Below are 15126 nucleotides of genomic sequence, written 5' to 3'. Positions count from 1 at the left end.
ATAAAATGCAGCAGTAGCAGAGTCTTTATCTGGCGATCTTGATCCGTCTCTATATATGTGTAAATAATTTTTCCTTATTTTTACTTATTTCTTATTTCTAGTCTTACTTCAAGGGGTTCCTGATAAAAAGAATACCCAGATTTTGATGGATAAATTACTTGATAATACAAAGTTACTTTTTTCGGGTTAATGCGTTAATAAGTGAAAAGCATATATTCTCTTCTTTCGTATGACACCAAACATATGATCAATAAGTCACACATAAATGATTGCAGACAGTCTGAACTGGCATTGTCAGAACCAGGGCCCCATCTTTAAAGGTAAAGACCAGTTATGGTCATGCAAATGCATTGTGAGAGAAACGTTGTGGAATCGATCAGAAAAGGTTGATCATCTAGCATCTAGCATCTGCAAGGTTCTGGAATCATCAAAATGATAAGAAATTCGGCCCATTCTTCGTAAAGTTACAAGCACTATACACAGAAAGATGTATATGGGACTACCCTATATCTCTCACAGACCATGAGAGAAACAAATTTACCAAATATATGAATTAGTAGGCGGTTTCCCGGCAAATTTTTTATCATCATGTATTAGTCAAAACATATTCTTTCACATGATTGGTAATGAGAGCTTCCATTTCATTTTTTGAAATTGGGGCGTTTCCAATACTGGTCTTTACCTTTAATACAAAGAGTTGATATCAATCGCAACTATGTACATAAGAGATAGGAGACTGCAAACTTGTGATTGATTGGAGGACTTACGATTGATTTGGATCAATCGCAACTCTTTGTAATACGGGTCCCTGTTGTACAAAACGTGGATGGCTACTATATCCTACAATATTGCACAAAACTTAAAAACTAGGTAAGGAAGGCAGAAGAGAAAATGGAGAGATGACCTAACATCATACATGGGAATGGCCGCTTGGACTAGGATAGCTAGAGACAGAAGAGAATGGAAATGCTATGAGGAGGGCTTTGTCCAACGTCTGGATGAACTATAGCCTGATAGATAGATAGATAGAAGGTAGGTATTACTTCAGCAAATAATGATGAGCGTGTCTTTAAACAGGGATGATCATTGATCAAAGAATAAAAGAAAGCTTGGCTTAAATGATTCTTGTATTATTTCTTTGTCAGCTGAATGCACCAAACTCCAAAGGAAAACCCAACGAAGCATCTGATTCTAAGGATGCAGAAGGAGGAGATGGAGGAGGAGGAGAAACAGAGAAGATACCAACGGATATCTTTGATTTCTACGATAAAATAGACAAGGAAGATGAAGACGGAGACGATCTTACTGCCGTCTCTTTTGAAGTCGTTCAAGATGAAATTGAAAACTTGCAAAAGAGGTTAGTAATCTATTAAAGTATGTTACGGTAGAAACCAAAATGAGTGCAACGATACTACCGGGAAGCTCCTGAAAAATCACCCCAATTTCAGTCCTTAACATCTGAAATTATTGAAGTTATGTGTGATTTGAACTTTCCTCTTAACGTTTGAAATAACCAACAATCGTCCAACTGTGAGATCATTTCTGTACAGCCGTCACCTCTTCAACATTTTTTCTGACGAAGTTACATATTCTTGCTTGGTTTTTCTATTGTGGTAGTTACACTGAAATTGTCTGGTTAATTTGTTTTTTGGAAAATAGCGTATAATGCCAGGGAATGGGCAGTTTCTATCTACCGGTATGTGTATTATCAGGATAATTACACTGCTTTGATTTAGCCGGTTAAAACGCCCTAAATAAAAGTTCATTAAACTTTGGCTAAGGTCACCGCAAAGTATTGTGGGACTGCTAGGTCAACCCGAGATTTTAGTGTCGGGGTCAAATATTCTGATCACGTGATCACTCTGATTTTCGATTCTCCCCGTTATGTGCACTCTATCGGAACGGCGTGAGTTTCTACTTAGGTTATCCGGTTAGCTACTCCTAAATTATCCTTCTTAAGGAAGGATAATTTTGCCTGTGAACGCATCACAGCTCTCACCAGCATTATCCGGATAATGGCGGAGGAAGTCAGTTTCTATTAGGCGAAATTAATCCCTTATCGGCTATTAACCGGATGATGGCTTCTAATTGAAACACACTGATTCTTTCTATTTCTCTGATTCTCAACTCTCTTTCTCTCACTAGATGTATTGAGTTAGAGTACCCTCTGTTAGCCGAGTACGACTTCAGGAATGACACCAGGAATCCGGATCTGAGGTATGACTGATAATCTTTTTAAAACTTTGTTTCCAGGCAAAGAAAACCTACATGGAATTAGAAATACGCAAATTATAATAATATGGATATTTACATAGCACCCGTATCCGCCAGGCTTTGACGTTCATGGCGCTTTACACATATTACCCTGGTTACCCTGGCCGGGGTTGAAACCCACGACCTCCCGGTTGTGTCAGTAGAGCGTCCGCCTCACAACCAGGAGGTCGTGGGTTTGAACCCCGGCTGCGTCATACCAAAAGACGTTAAAAGACGGGAGTTACTGCTACCTTGTTTGGCGTTCAACATTAAAGGGATAGAGCAACGTCGATCTGGCGCTGCTCAGTGGCTGCCGGGCTCACGATCAATTGGGCAAAAAAGAATTTCCATTTTCGGTTTAACTTAATAAAATTTGGAGGGGAAAAAAGATAATTATTATTATTATTATAGCCGAGCTGCCAAAGTAACTAACTTGCAAGCACATCAGGTACCCATTTACACCTGGGATGAGAGTGACTAATGTAAATTTACATCTTGCCACAGGACATTAGTGCTTGAACCCTGTAGGAAAAGATGGAAAATATGATGGAAAACATCAAACAAAAGGTTCCTAACATTACCAATAAACTGGTACGTCATGGTGCAGAGAGAAAAGTTAGAAGGTTTAACAAAAGAATTGGAAAGTGGAGCAAAAACGAAGCTCTAAAAAGTGAGACGAGAGACATGGAAAGACAAGACCATGAAGGATAAAAGCTGGGCAGATGATACTTGTCACCACTTTGCAATCCTTGGGAAAAGAAGCTTTATAATTCTGATCATTAATATCGTTATTGTTGTCATTTCAGAATAGGAGAAGAAAAGAAAGATCTAATTTTCTTGTATTTTTTTTTCTTGTGTGACAGCATTGATTTGAAGCCAACTGCCGTCCTACGCCCGTACCAAGAGAAGAGCTTAAGGAAGATGTTTGGTAATGGCAGAGCTAGGTCAGGGGTCATCGTACTTCCATGTGGTAAGCTTTGTACCACTCGGTCCGAGGTCATTGTACTTTTATGCAATAAGATTAAGGATTATTATCTTGTCACTTCTATCCTAATCAAATGATTGGTCAAATGCAATCACATGAAATCCATTTACTGTGCTAACTTAAAGCATGCAGTAGTTTCCAGTTCTATTTTTATGCCTCTGTTACGAAGTAGCCGGAGGCATTATGTTTTCGGGCTGTCCGTCCGTACGTCCCGTTTTCGTGATTGCTTTATCTCAACCGATTGATGGATTCCTGCCAAACTTGGGTCATGTAACTATGTATCTAGCAGAGATGGTGAACTGAACAGATTTTGGGGTAACAAGGGCGAAGGTCATTATGTATGCAAAAATAGCTTGTGAACCCATTCTCATTAGAACTGACAGATGGATTACTATCAAACTCAGGACATGTATGTAGCCTGCAGAGCCAATGAAGTCAGTAGATTGAGGGGTCATGAGGTCAAAGGTCATGGAGCTCTAGATATTTTTAAAACGCAGCAGTTTTGCCGTGTCATATCTGAACAAGGCTTAAATTTTGTGCACTAATGAAAGATGTTGTGTTTGGACAGGTGCTGGCAAGACGTTGGTCGGAGTGACTGCCTCCTGTACGGTGAGGAAGCGTTGTATGGTGCTCTGTACGTCAGGAGTAGCAGTAGAGCAGTGGAGATCTCAGTTCAGAATGTGGTCTACCGTAGATGATTCCATGATCTGCAGGTTTACATCAGATGCTAAGGATAAACCCATGGGTGAGCTTTTATTCTTTATTTTGAAGGGAGTGTAGCTTGACGAGACTGTGTGTCTTTCCCGTAGCCTGACTCGGGGGCCATTCGGGTATAATACCACTGCAGACGATCTGACCGCAGCATGAAACCGAAGTGTGAGGAGAACTATGGTCTCTTTTGCGAACGCTAGCGCGCTGACCATTTAGATATTAATGCAAGGGTCACTCTGTGGCCTGGACCCACCCTCCTCAGAGGTCGCCAAATATCGACGTCGACTCGACGCCTAAGCCTGACCCTGACCTATTTGTTGTTGTAGTGAAGTCCTAACGTTCGTTTTTCTTCATTGGGTAAAGCTTTACTATACAAATTGATGAAATGTGTGAAGCTTTGACGAGTAATTTGTTTTTTCTGGTGATGTGACATCGAATCCAATCGGTCGCCTTGTTTGTTCAGGTGATGTGACATCGAAGCCACTACCGGTCGCGTCGAAAATATGTCGAAATCATGTCGAAATCGTGCGTTTCAAAACAACTATTTAATTTTTATTCCGGTCACTCATGCACTCGCAGAGTGATCGTCCTGAGGTCACCGAACTTTTCTCCAGCGAAACTGATTTCGAGATTTCACGAGATCGTTTTCGAGTAGTCTACTAGTCTCCTACACATAACTAGTTGCGTGAGTATTCGCAGTATACGTGCCTGAAAGGCCAGCCTCAAGTCTGGAAACGAGACTAGTAGCCTACGAGCTGTCGGTATTGTACCCAGCATGCGCAGCGCAGATCGTGCCAAGTTTTGGCCCCAAGTTTTTGCGAGGTGAGTTGAAAAAAAATAGAAAGTTCAGAGTTTTCCGATCATTTTGAGACGGTACTACTCCGACCCTGTTTTACGATTGATTATTAACGAAATCTGTGCATAAAACTTAGCCTATATTTTCGCGAGATTTCAATGTTGACGTATTCCACAAAGGTATTACGCCACAGCAGTGCCGTGCGCTCGAAATATGTAATGGCCAATATGGTGAAACAGTGGTGAAGCTTGAACTATGCAAATGGCTAGTATGGTGAAACAGTGGTGAAGCTTCAGACCGGCCGAAAACTTACAAAAGTGAAGCCTCACCTATGGAAAACTGACACAAGTGAAGCCTCACCTATGTAAAACTGACAAAAGTGAAGCATCACCTATGCAAATAATTCAAAGGGTGAAGCCTGCACTAACACATTTGCTGATAAGAGTGATGCTTTGCCTTTGTTTTTTGTAAAGCACATGAAGTGATGGTGAAACCCTGAGGTTACAAATAATTGGCTCAGGTGAAGAAAGGTGATGACCTGAGGAGGGTGGGTCCAGGCCACAGAGTGACCCTTGCATAAGTCACTTACTACCGTTAATCAAGTTCATTCGTTTACTTGCAGTTGTCCAAAAGAAGGCGTAGATGGCATTAACCAGTATTTGCCAAGCTACACCCCCTTTAAGATATCGTAACTCTAGGAAATTGTTGTATAAAAGCTGATATTTTCCTTATGTTGATCCGTGTACGTGCATATAAATTTTTGCCATTCCTGGTTACTATAATTTTGACAATTGCACACAATTATCTTTGTTACAGTATGAGTTTGACTGTTGATTTTAGTTGATTTGTACACAAATTGAGAACCTTTTTGTTTTGGTTATAATCAGTAAAATTTGAATTGAAATATATTCATAAAACTGTATGATACATGCCGCAACATGAAATATACTCTTATTGTGTTTTGTCATCTCAGTATTATAAACATTTGCTTGAATCAAGAGATAATCCATTGACTGTGTAGTCCAGGATGATTGAAAAGTGGTTTGCTAGGCAAAGTGTTAGGGATGTGTCTCTGATAACAATAATTAAATGTTTTTGTATAGCACATAACACATTGGCATAATTGCATTTCTCTATGCGCTTTACAGAACAGAATACAGAGAGAGTGCACTGGGATTCATAATTGTGAGATCTTACAAAGTGCTATTGAAATAGATATATTTTCAATTTACTTTTGAACTTATTGTATGTTTCTATATTTTAAGGGTATTCAAGCAAATTTTCCATTAAACAGTGGCTGCATATGAAAATGACCCTTCCCCATAGGATTTTGTCAAAGTTTGGGGACATCAAATTTTTTTTTTTTACTGGGACGCAGCATTCTTTCTGGTTCACACTGTATCGACAATTCAATGAGACACAATGGGACATGGGTATATTTGTCTGTTTGTTTGTTTGTTTGTATAGGCTGCAGTATCTGTATCAGTACATACTCCATGGTCGCACATTCGACCAAGCGCTCATGGGAAGCAGATCAAGTTATGCAGTGGCTTCAATCTCAGGAGTGGGGACTCATGATCTTAGACGGTAAGTCTACATTTATCAGTATTATTCATATTCTTTTTAAAGGGAATTCCACCCTGATATCAGCTAAGTTGGTTTTAATAGAAGCAAGAAATGAGAGGAATAGGTCAGTGAAAGTTTAAGAAAATTCTGATTTGAAAAAAAAAAATTATGAATTTGTTAAAGGTAAAGACCAGTTATGGTCGTGCGATTGCATTGTGAAAGAAACGTTGTGGAATCGATCTGAAAAGGTTGATCATCTAGCATCTAGCATCTGCAAGGTTCTGGAATCATCAAAATGATAAGAAATTTGGCCCATTCTTCGTAAAGTTACAAGCACTATACACAGAAAGATATATATGGGACTACCTTATATCTCTCACAGACCATGAGAGAAACAAATTTACCAAATATATGAATTAGTAGGGGGTTTCCCGGCAAATTTTTTATCATCATGTATTGGTCAAAACATATTCTTTCACATGATTGGTAATGAGAGCTTCCATTTCATTTTTTGAAATTGGGGCCTTTCCAATACTGGTCTTTACCTTTAAAGGTGCAATCAATCAATTTGTTCTTTAATGGCTGTCAGACCAAATTTGCATATCATGCAAAACATTTTAACTAACACAGAAGGTTTCTAAACTTTTTTCATTCATTTATTACAACAGAGGTGCATACGATCCCAGCCAAGCAGTTCCGGCGGGTCCTGACCCAGGTCCAGGCCCACTGCAAGCTAGGACTAACGGCTACTCTGGTCCGAGAGGATGACAAGATTGCAGACCTGAACTTCTTAATCGGTCCCAAGCTCTACGAGGCTAACTGGATGGAGCTACAGAACAAAGGTTTCATTGCCAGAGTACAGTGTGCGGAGGTCTGGTGCCCCATGGCTCCAGAGTTCTTCAGAGAGTACCTGGCCATCAGGACTAGGAGAAGATTGGTCAGTCATAACTAGTTTGATTTATTATTTCTTTACTGCAACCAAACCTTAAAGGTTGGATTTCAAATAAAAATAATAATGCAATAAGATACATAACAATGGTAGATGTTATATTTTGAAGAAAAGTAAATCGGGACAATCAATTTTTCACATACTTAATAAATTTCGAAACCTGGTAAGGGTGTGAATGAATAAGTTGTTTACCGTATATCAATATTTTCTTTTCTATTTAGTTGTTGTATGTGATGAATCCAAACAAGTTCCGAGCATGCCAGTTCCTGGTGAGATTTCACGAGCAGCGGAACGATAAAGTGATCGTCTTCTCAGATAACGTGTTCGCTCTCAAGCACTACGCCATAGCCATGGGGAGGTAAGCATTCCAATCATTGAAACAATAATAATGATAATGTGTTCACGCAATCTACGGTCATCTTCACAATTGAACCTCGTGTCAACTCTTTCTTACGGTCATCGCTCTTTTTGCAAAGCTTCTGCTGAACTTTGGAACAAACTACCTTTACATGTCAAAACCTGTCAGACTGTCAACCAATTCAAAACTTGGCGACACATTTATTCAAAATTGCCTTTGATGATTAACTTACTCTGTTCACATTGATGTATATTCCATATGTATTGTAATTTGAAGGTTTATTTGTAATTTTTTGTTTAATATATAATTGTTTGTCATTGTATTTTGTTTGTTATAGTGCTCAGAGACTTTGTAGGAAAGCACTTTATATGCACCGTTTGTCATTATTATTATTATTTATATAGCGCTCTTACGCATTTAGTTTCCCAGTGCTTTACATGGTATGAAGGTGGTAGAACATAAAATTGTTTCTCATACATGTATCTGCACAAACAAAAAATATGATTTTGAAATTTGAGTATTTGCTGCAAGCACAAGATACGCCCACTGTTCTGGACTGCTCAAATCCCTTCTCACAAATGAGATGAAAAGGAAGCTGAATTGTGATATGATTTCAATATGTTCATTTTTGTATGCAGACCATATATCTATGGGCCTACCAGTCAAGGGGAGCGAATGCAGATTCTGCAGAACTTTCAACACAACCCTGCTGTCAGCACAATCTTCATCTCCAAAGTAAGATTTCTCTGCATGTTTTCAGAAGCAACTATTACTTTGTGATAAGTCTTGTATGTAGCAATATAGCAATCATATCATATTATCTTAACCTAATTGTCTGCATTCTTCTTTCGTGTCCATCATCTGATCTCAAATGATCTCAAAAGGCCCGCTAAGCCCACTTTTCAGTAAAGCTGCCAAAGGGAATCTTATCCTGTATAGTCGCTAAAAAAATCAATGTATTAGAACAAATAATACTTCAATGAAATAACGTTGAATTCATATCATTTTTAGGGCCCCTTAATTCTTGGAAAAAGGTGTTTTAGGTGCCCATTTTTCTAAAAGGTCTATTTTTATATCAGCGTTTCATGATGTAATTGTATTGTAGAATATGGGAATTTCAAGTGATCATAATTCTGATCAGGGAAATGCTACTTCTGTAAGGTTAACAGAGTCTTTGACACAGGTGCCCATTATGGAAATAAAGAGCCCAAAATGGTAACTGAACTGGCATGCAAAATCTTTCTTTGCAAGGGTTTGCTTGTTCCACAATATAATAGGCACCCGATATTTAAGAAGGAGCCTTTAAATATCGCCATCTTTTCTATCTATCTGTATTGTTGAATCCACTCTGTATCTACCTCTCATTTTCTGTCTTGTTATCTATTTCTTTATTTGTCTGCGTGTCTTCCCAGGTAGGTGACAATTCCTTTGATCTACCTGAGGCCAACGTCTTGATCCAGATTTCATCTCATGGTGGTTCTAGAAGGCAAGAGGCTCAACGTCTAGGTCGTATCCTCAGAGCAAAGAAAGGTGATCTCATTGTAATATCTGGAGAGTGTGTTTCACAAAGACTAAGATTGACCTTAAGTTGGACTTAACTATGGCAGGCCGTTCATGCAACTATTTTCTCTCATCATTTTACTGGCATTGATTTCTCAAGGGACGTACCAATCGTGGTAAAAAATCTACATTTCATGATAGTTCATTATTGAAAGAAAAAATACTATTATCTAAAGTTCATAATTGAAAGAACGATGGTGAGAGCAACCAGTGGCATGAACAGCCTGCCATAGTTAAGTCCATCTTAAATTCGATCTTAGTCTTTGTGAAACAACCCCCCTAGCAAGATTTTATATGAATAAGCCATATTTGTCCCAAACATAGACTGAGAACGATATATCTTTTCAAAATGAACAAACCTTTTTTCATTTTTCCTTTGTTAAATGTGAGCTTAGACTCAGGGAGTCAGGTTTAACTGAATTAGTAGAATACAGACATTAGTATCTTGAAATCTATTTTCTAAAATTCAATTATCTTTCTTTACAAAAAAAACAATTGGCTGGTATGTTGAAGACAATGTTGTGTTTTTTTTATACAGGTTCCATTGCAGAGGAATACAATGCGTTCTTCTATACACTGGTCTCACAAGACACCCAAGAGATGTTCTATTCACTCAAGAGACAAAGATTCCTTGTCAATCAAGGATATAGCTTCAAGACTATCACCAAGCTAGCTGGCATGGAACAGGTATTCCAGTCAACAGACCATTTTTATGCCTCCGCCACCGAAGGTGGTGCCGAAGGCATCATGTTTTTCGGGTTGTCCGTCCGTACGTCCGTACGTCCGTCCCGTTTGACCGTTATCACAATATCTCAAGAACCATTTAAGATTTAAACTTAAGACTCGGGAATAGTATTTATCACCATAGGAAGATGATCTGATTAGATTTTGGAGTACGTAGGTCAAAGGTCACAGGTCACAGAGGTCAACTTATGAAATTCCTTGGATTGAGTTTGTTAGCGCGATATCTCAAGAACCATTTGAGATTTAAACTTCAAACTTAAGGATAGTATGTATCACCATAGGAGGACGATCTGATTAGATTTTGGAGCACGTATGTCAAAGGTCAAGGGTCACAGAGGTCAACTTATGAAATTCCATACATTGAGATTGTTATCATGATATCTCAAGAACCACTGGAGATTTAAACTTCAAACTTAGTGATAGTGTGTATCACTATAGGAAAACAATCTGATTACATTTTGGAGCACGTAGGTCAAAGGTCAAGGGTCATAGAGGTCAACTTATGAAATTCCATACATTGAGATTGTTATCATAATATCTCAAGAACCACTGGAGATTTAAACTTCAAACTTAATGATAGTGTGTATCACCATAGGAAGACAATCTGATTAGATTTTGGAGCACGTAGGTCAAAGGTCAAGGGTCACAGAGGTCAACTTATGAAATTCCATACATTGAGATCGTTATCGCGATATCTCAAGAACCACTGGAGAATTTTCACTTCAAACTTAAAGGTAAAGACCAGTAATGGTCATGCGATTGCATTGTGAAAGAAACGTTGTGGAATCGATCAGAAAAGGTTGATCATCTAGCATCTAGCATCTGCAAGGTTCTGGAATCATCAAAATGATAAGAAATTTGGCCCATTCTTCGTAAAGTTACAAGCACTATACACAGAAAGATGTATATGGGACTACCCTATCTCTCTCACACGACCATGAGAGAAATAAATTTACCAAATATATGAATTAGTAGGCGGTTTCCCGGCAAATTTTTTATCATCATGTATTAGTCAAAACATATTCTTTCACATGATTGGTAATGAGAGCTTCCATTTCATTTTTTGAAATTGGGGCGTTACCAATACTGGTCTTTACCTTTAATGATAGTATGTATCACCATATCATAATATCTCAAGAACCACTGGAGATTTAAACTTCAAACTTAATGATAGTGTGTATCACCATAGGAAGACAATCTGATTAGATTTTGGAGCACGTAGGTCAAAGGTCAAGGGTCACAGAGGTCAACTTATGAAATTCCATACATTGAGATCGTTATCGCGATATCTCAAGAACCACTGGAGAATTTTCACTTCAAACTTAATGATAGTATGTATCACCATAGGAAGACGATCTGTTCAGATTTTGGAGCACGTAGGTCAAGGGTCACAGAGGTCAACTTGTGAAATTCCATGTCTTCAGCTCGTTATCGCGATATCTCAAGAACCATTTGAGATTTTAAACTTCAAACTTAAGGATAGTATATATATCACCATAGGAAAACGATCAGATTAGATTTTGGAGTACATGTATGTCAAAGGTCATAGAGGTCAACTTGAAAAATTCAGACTACATGTATAGGACTTGTCATGATATGTCAAGAACCACTTGAAATATGTTCCGTTACTTAACCCGTACTTAACTGGGCTATTTTGAGCACCTCCCTGACTGGGGGGGGGGGGGGGGGGGGGGGAGGGGCCGATTGCCTCGAAATTTGGCACGCGTCTTGAGAAATTGCGCAAAGGAAGAGACCTCACTATTATTTTGCTGAAAATTGCTTATTTTATCAATTATGCTAATTTATGCAATTGCATAAAGGAAGAGACCTCACTATAATTTTGCTGAAAATTACTTATTTTATCAATTATGCTAATTTATGCAAATCAAATTCATGAATAATGATTTTTATTAACAATTACATAAATAAAGCTTTTACAGAGTTGATTTTGTGGCAAAAAGTTTCTAAAAAGCCTATCGGGCATTATCACATAAAAAAATTGTCCATGTCTATTTCAATTCTTATGTATTTCATTGTTTTATGAACTTCTTTTGTATTCTATTGTTATTAATTCTTAATCTTAATTGTTTTAGGACTTCTGATACTTGAGGTTGTTACGTATCAATATTTTGCTTGAATAAATGATAACTAAACGCTAAAGAGTAAAATTATGCTGATTTATAGACCAAACTAGAAACTTCACTTTGCCATTCATTTTGTACACAAAATGACAAATTTCTCAATTTTCGGCTTGACCTTAGGTCACAATAGGTCAAGTAACTCTCTAGTTTAAATTGCTCTATGGCGGAGGCATCATTTTCGACTGCGCGCAGTCAAAATTCCATCTAGTTTAAATCAAATTTAGTGCATAAATCTTTGTAAAGTGCCATGTTACAAATGATTTCATTCACCTGTTATGAATGATTGCATACCGGTACATAAGATGTGGCTAGGTTGGACATTCAATATTGTGTAGTGTGTTCATATGAATGTATGAATTGTATGTCTGCTAAAGCATTCGATATTGTGTAGTGTGTTCATATGAATGTATCAATTGTATGTCGGCAGAAGCATCTTATAGTGTATAGTGTGTTCATATGAATGTATCCACTGTATGTCGATAGAAGCATTCAATAGTATAAAGTGTGTTCATATGAATGTATTAATTGTATGTTGGCAGAAGCATCTTTTAGTGTATAGTGTGTTCATATAAATGTATGAATTGTATGTTTGCAGGAGAACCTGAAGTACTCCACCAAACAGGAGCAGCAGCAGCTCTTACAGCAGGTACTAGCTGCTACTGACGCTGATGCGGAAGAAGAAATAGTACCTGGAGATCTCAAAACTGGCTCTCGGGTAAAACTACCACTCTCTCTCTCTCTCTCTCTCTCTCTCTCTTACTCTCTCTTACTCTCTCTTACTCTCTCTTACTCTCTCTCTCTTTCTTACTCTCTTTTTCTCTCTCTCTCTCTCTCTCACTCTCTCTCTCTCTTTGAGAAAAGGCTGTTGATATATTATCCAGTCAAAAGAACCCATATACAGGAATTAAGGAAAAGGTAAAGGAAAGAGTTTGTAATGGAATGAACTTTTGCATTAAACACTTACGTTAACCCCCCCCCCCCCCTCAAAAAAAATATATATATACTGAGCAAGTGTTTAATACAAAACTTCATTCCATTGTCATCTCTTTCCCTTTGACATGATCTTTGTTATTCATAAACCAATAAAAAAAGAAACTGTGTTATGACGGATAAATCAATCAATTCAAGTAATACCTCTAATTAGTGGGTTCTTTTGATGAAATAATATATCAACAGCCTTTGCAGTATGAAAGGCTACAACATTATGTTACCACAAGCATACAATCCTGAATACTTACTCACCATGGAAACATACAGAGAACATCGAATGTGCTAGTTATTGGTCCTGTAAATGAAATAAGCGAGATCAATAGCCAAATTTCTTCATGTATTCCATAACCTTTCAAATTTCTGCTTATAAAGTCAGGTGCCAAGTACTCTCTTTATACATGTGATTTGTCTCTTCTGTAATTTTGCCTTCTCCTCTTTGGTTTCATTGTGACTTCCTTCTCAACTCATTTTGTCTTGATCCGTCTCTATTCTGGCTAACTTGTAACTTGTCCTCATTTTCCTTCCCTTCTTTTCTCCCTGATTACATGTAGGTGGTTCGTCGTGTCGGTAACATGAGCTCAATGTCCGGTGCTGATGATCAAGTCTACATGGAATACCAGTCAAAGAACAAGAGTGTGCATCCACTCTTCAAGAAATTCAGAAGGTGATACCAGTTCTACAAGAGACTAGTGATGCTATTCTGAGATGCCATATGAAGAACTGACTGGATGCCTTGGCCTAACTCATCTAAAAGTTGTACATTGGAACCTACATATAAAGACTGCTCGAGGGAGACATAAAAAGTGGTCTTTATAGACAGGTGGCTTACGCATCTCATACCATATGAAAGACAGACTCGATGCCAGGGCTTACCGATCTCAAAGTTGTACAGTGAAGCCTGCATATAAAGGTCGCTCAAGGGAAAAATGGAAATTGGTCTTAATAAGCAGGTGGCTTGCTCATCTCATACCATATGAAGGACAGACTCGATGCCAGGTCTTACCGATCTCAAGTTTGTACAGTGGAGCCTGCATATAAAGGTCGCTCAAGGGAAACATGAAAATTTGTCTTTATAGGCAGGTGGCTTACTCATCTCATACCATATGAAGAACAGACTGGATGCCATGGCTCACTCATCTACAAGTTGTACAGTGGAACCTGCATATAAAGCCCGCTCGAGGGAAGCATGAAAATTGGTCTTTATAGGCAGGTGATCTTTTAAAGCAGGTTTGACTGTACTAGATTACGGAATGTGTAATTACCTTTACTAACAAACTTGCTTGTTGTTCATTTGTAAAAGATTTGGAGACCATATTCATGTTGATCAATGATAAGCAGTCGGTGTGGCTCAGTGAGTAAAGCAGATATCTCGCAACAGGGTTGTTTCCACTAAAAAACTAAGTTAGTAGTTGAGGTTTTATTTGACTGCTAAGAGAAGCCCCTGTATCAAGTAAGCAAACAAGGGGACCAGCAGCTTTTAGTTCTCTTATAGGGATCAAAGGGCACCAGTGAATCCACTTGATTTCTAATCTGGATTTTCCCGGTTACGAGACCACTGCTCTACCGCTGAGCCATCTCGCCCAATCAATTACCAAGTCTACAGGATAGGACATGAAGCCATGGGTCCCCTGGTTGTTTATCTAGTAGCAAACCTGCTTTGGTACCAGCCAGACAATATTATCATCGGTTTATTACTGTTTGGTCTACAACCAGTTCGTCTAATATCCACATGGTGTAATAATCATTTTGTCCACTTATCATTTGGTCCAATGCCAATTTAGGCTAATATTCATTTAGTCTAATCTTCAATAAGTCTATTACCCATTTGGTCTATTGCTCATTTAGTCTATTTTCCAGTTTGTCTTATGCCCGTTGTGTCTACCGGTACTATCCTTATGGATTGATAATCAACTAGTAAGCAAATATTAATCGACTACGAGGGTAATGGTGCAAACTATCATCGCTGAGGTGATCTCGGGACTACTATCTTCCCGAGCCGCAAGGGAAGATGGTAGCCCCGAGATCACCGAGGCGATGATAGTTTGTATCCATTGCCCGAGTAAAGGAGGTTAA

General features: G+C 38.4%; 1 protein-coding gene across 1 annotated transcript in view; it reads left to right on the top strand.

Annotated features, from left to right (window-relative positions):
* Nucleotides 1–15126, top strand: part of LOC105444553 (general transcription and DNA repair factor IIH helicase subunit XPB-like) — a 22388-nt gene extending 7262 nt beyond the window's left edge. The window contains exons 8-19 of the mRNA XM_030974068.1: nucleotides 1146–1357; nucleotides 2146–2217; nucleotides 3117–3223; nucleotides 3807–3983; nucleotides 6213–6332; nucleotides 6980–7248; nucleotides 7482–7618; nucleotides 8257–8353; nucleotides 9031–9148; nucleotides 9717–9865; nucleotides 12659–12778; nucleotides 13605–15126. Of these exons, the coding sequence (XP_030829928.1) occupies nucleotides 1146–1357; nucleotides 2146–2217; nucleotides 3117–3223; nucleotides 3807–3983; nucleotides 6213–6332; nucleotides 6980–7248; nucleotides 7482–7618; nucleotides 8257–8353; nucleotides 9031–9148; nucleotides 9717–9865; nucleotides 12659–12778; nucleotides 13605–13721 (1695 nt within the window). The 3' untranslated portion in view covers nucleotides 13722–15126. The remainder of the gene's footprint in view (nucleotides 1–1145; nucleotides 1358–2145; nucleotides 2218–3116; nucleotides 3224–3806; nucleotides 3984–6212; nucleotides 6333–6979; nucleotides 7249–7481; nucleotides 7619–8256; nucleotides 8354–9030; nucleotides 9149–9716; nucleotides 9866–12658; nucleotides 12779–13604) is intronic.

Source organism: Strongylocentrotus purpuratus, unplaced genomic scaffold (genome assembly GCF_000002235.5).
Source record: "Strongylocentrotus purpuratus isolate Spur 01 unplaced genomic scaffold, Spur_5.0 spur5_contig_866, whole genome shotgun sequence".
Lineage (NCBI taxonomy): Eukaryota > Metazoa > Echinodermata > Echinoidea > Camarodonta > Strongylocentrotidae > Strongylocentrotus > Strongylocentrotus purpuratus.
The sequence above is the reverse complement of the archived record's forward strand: the minus strand, read 5'-3'. Positions and strand labels throughout refer to the sequence as shown.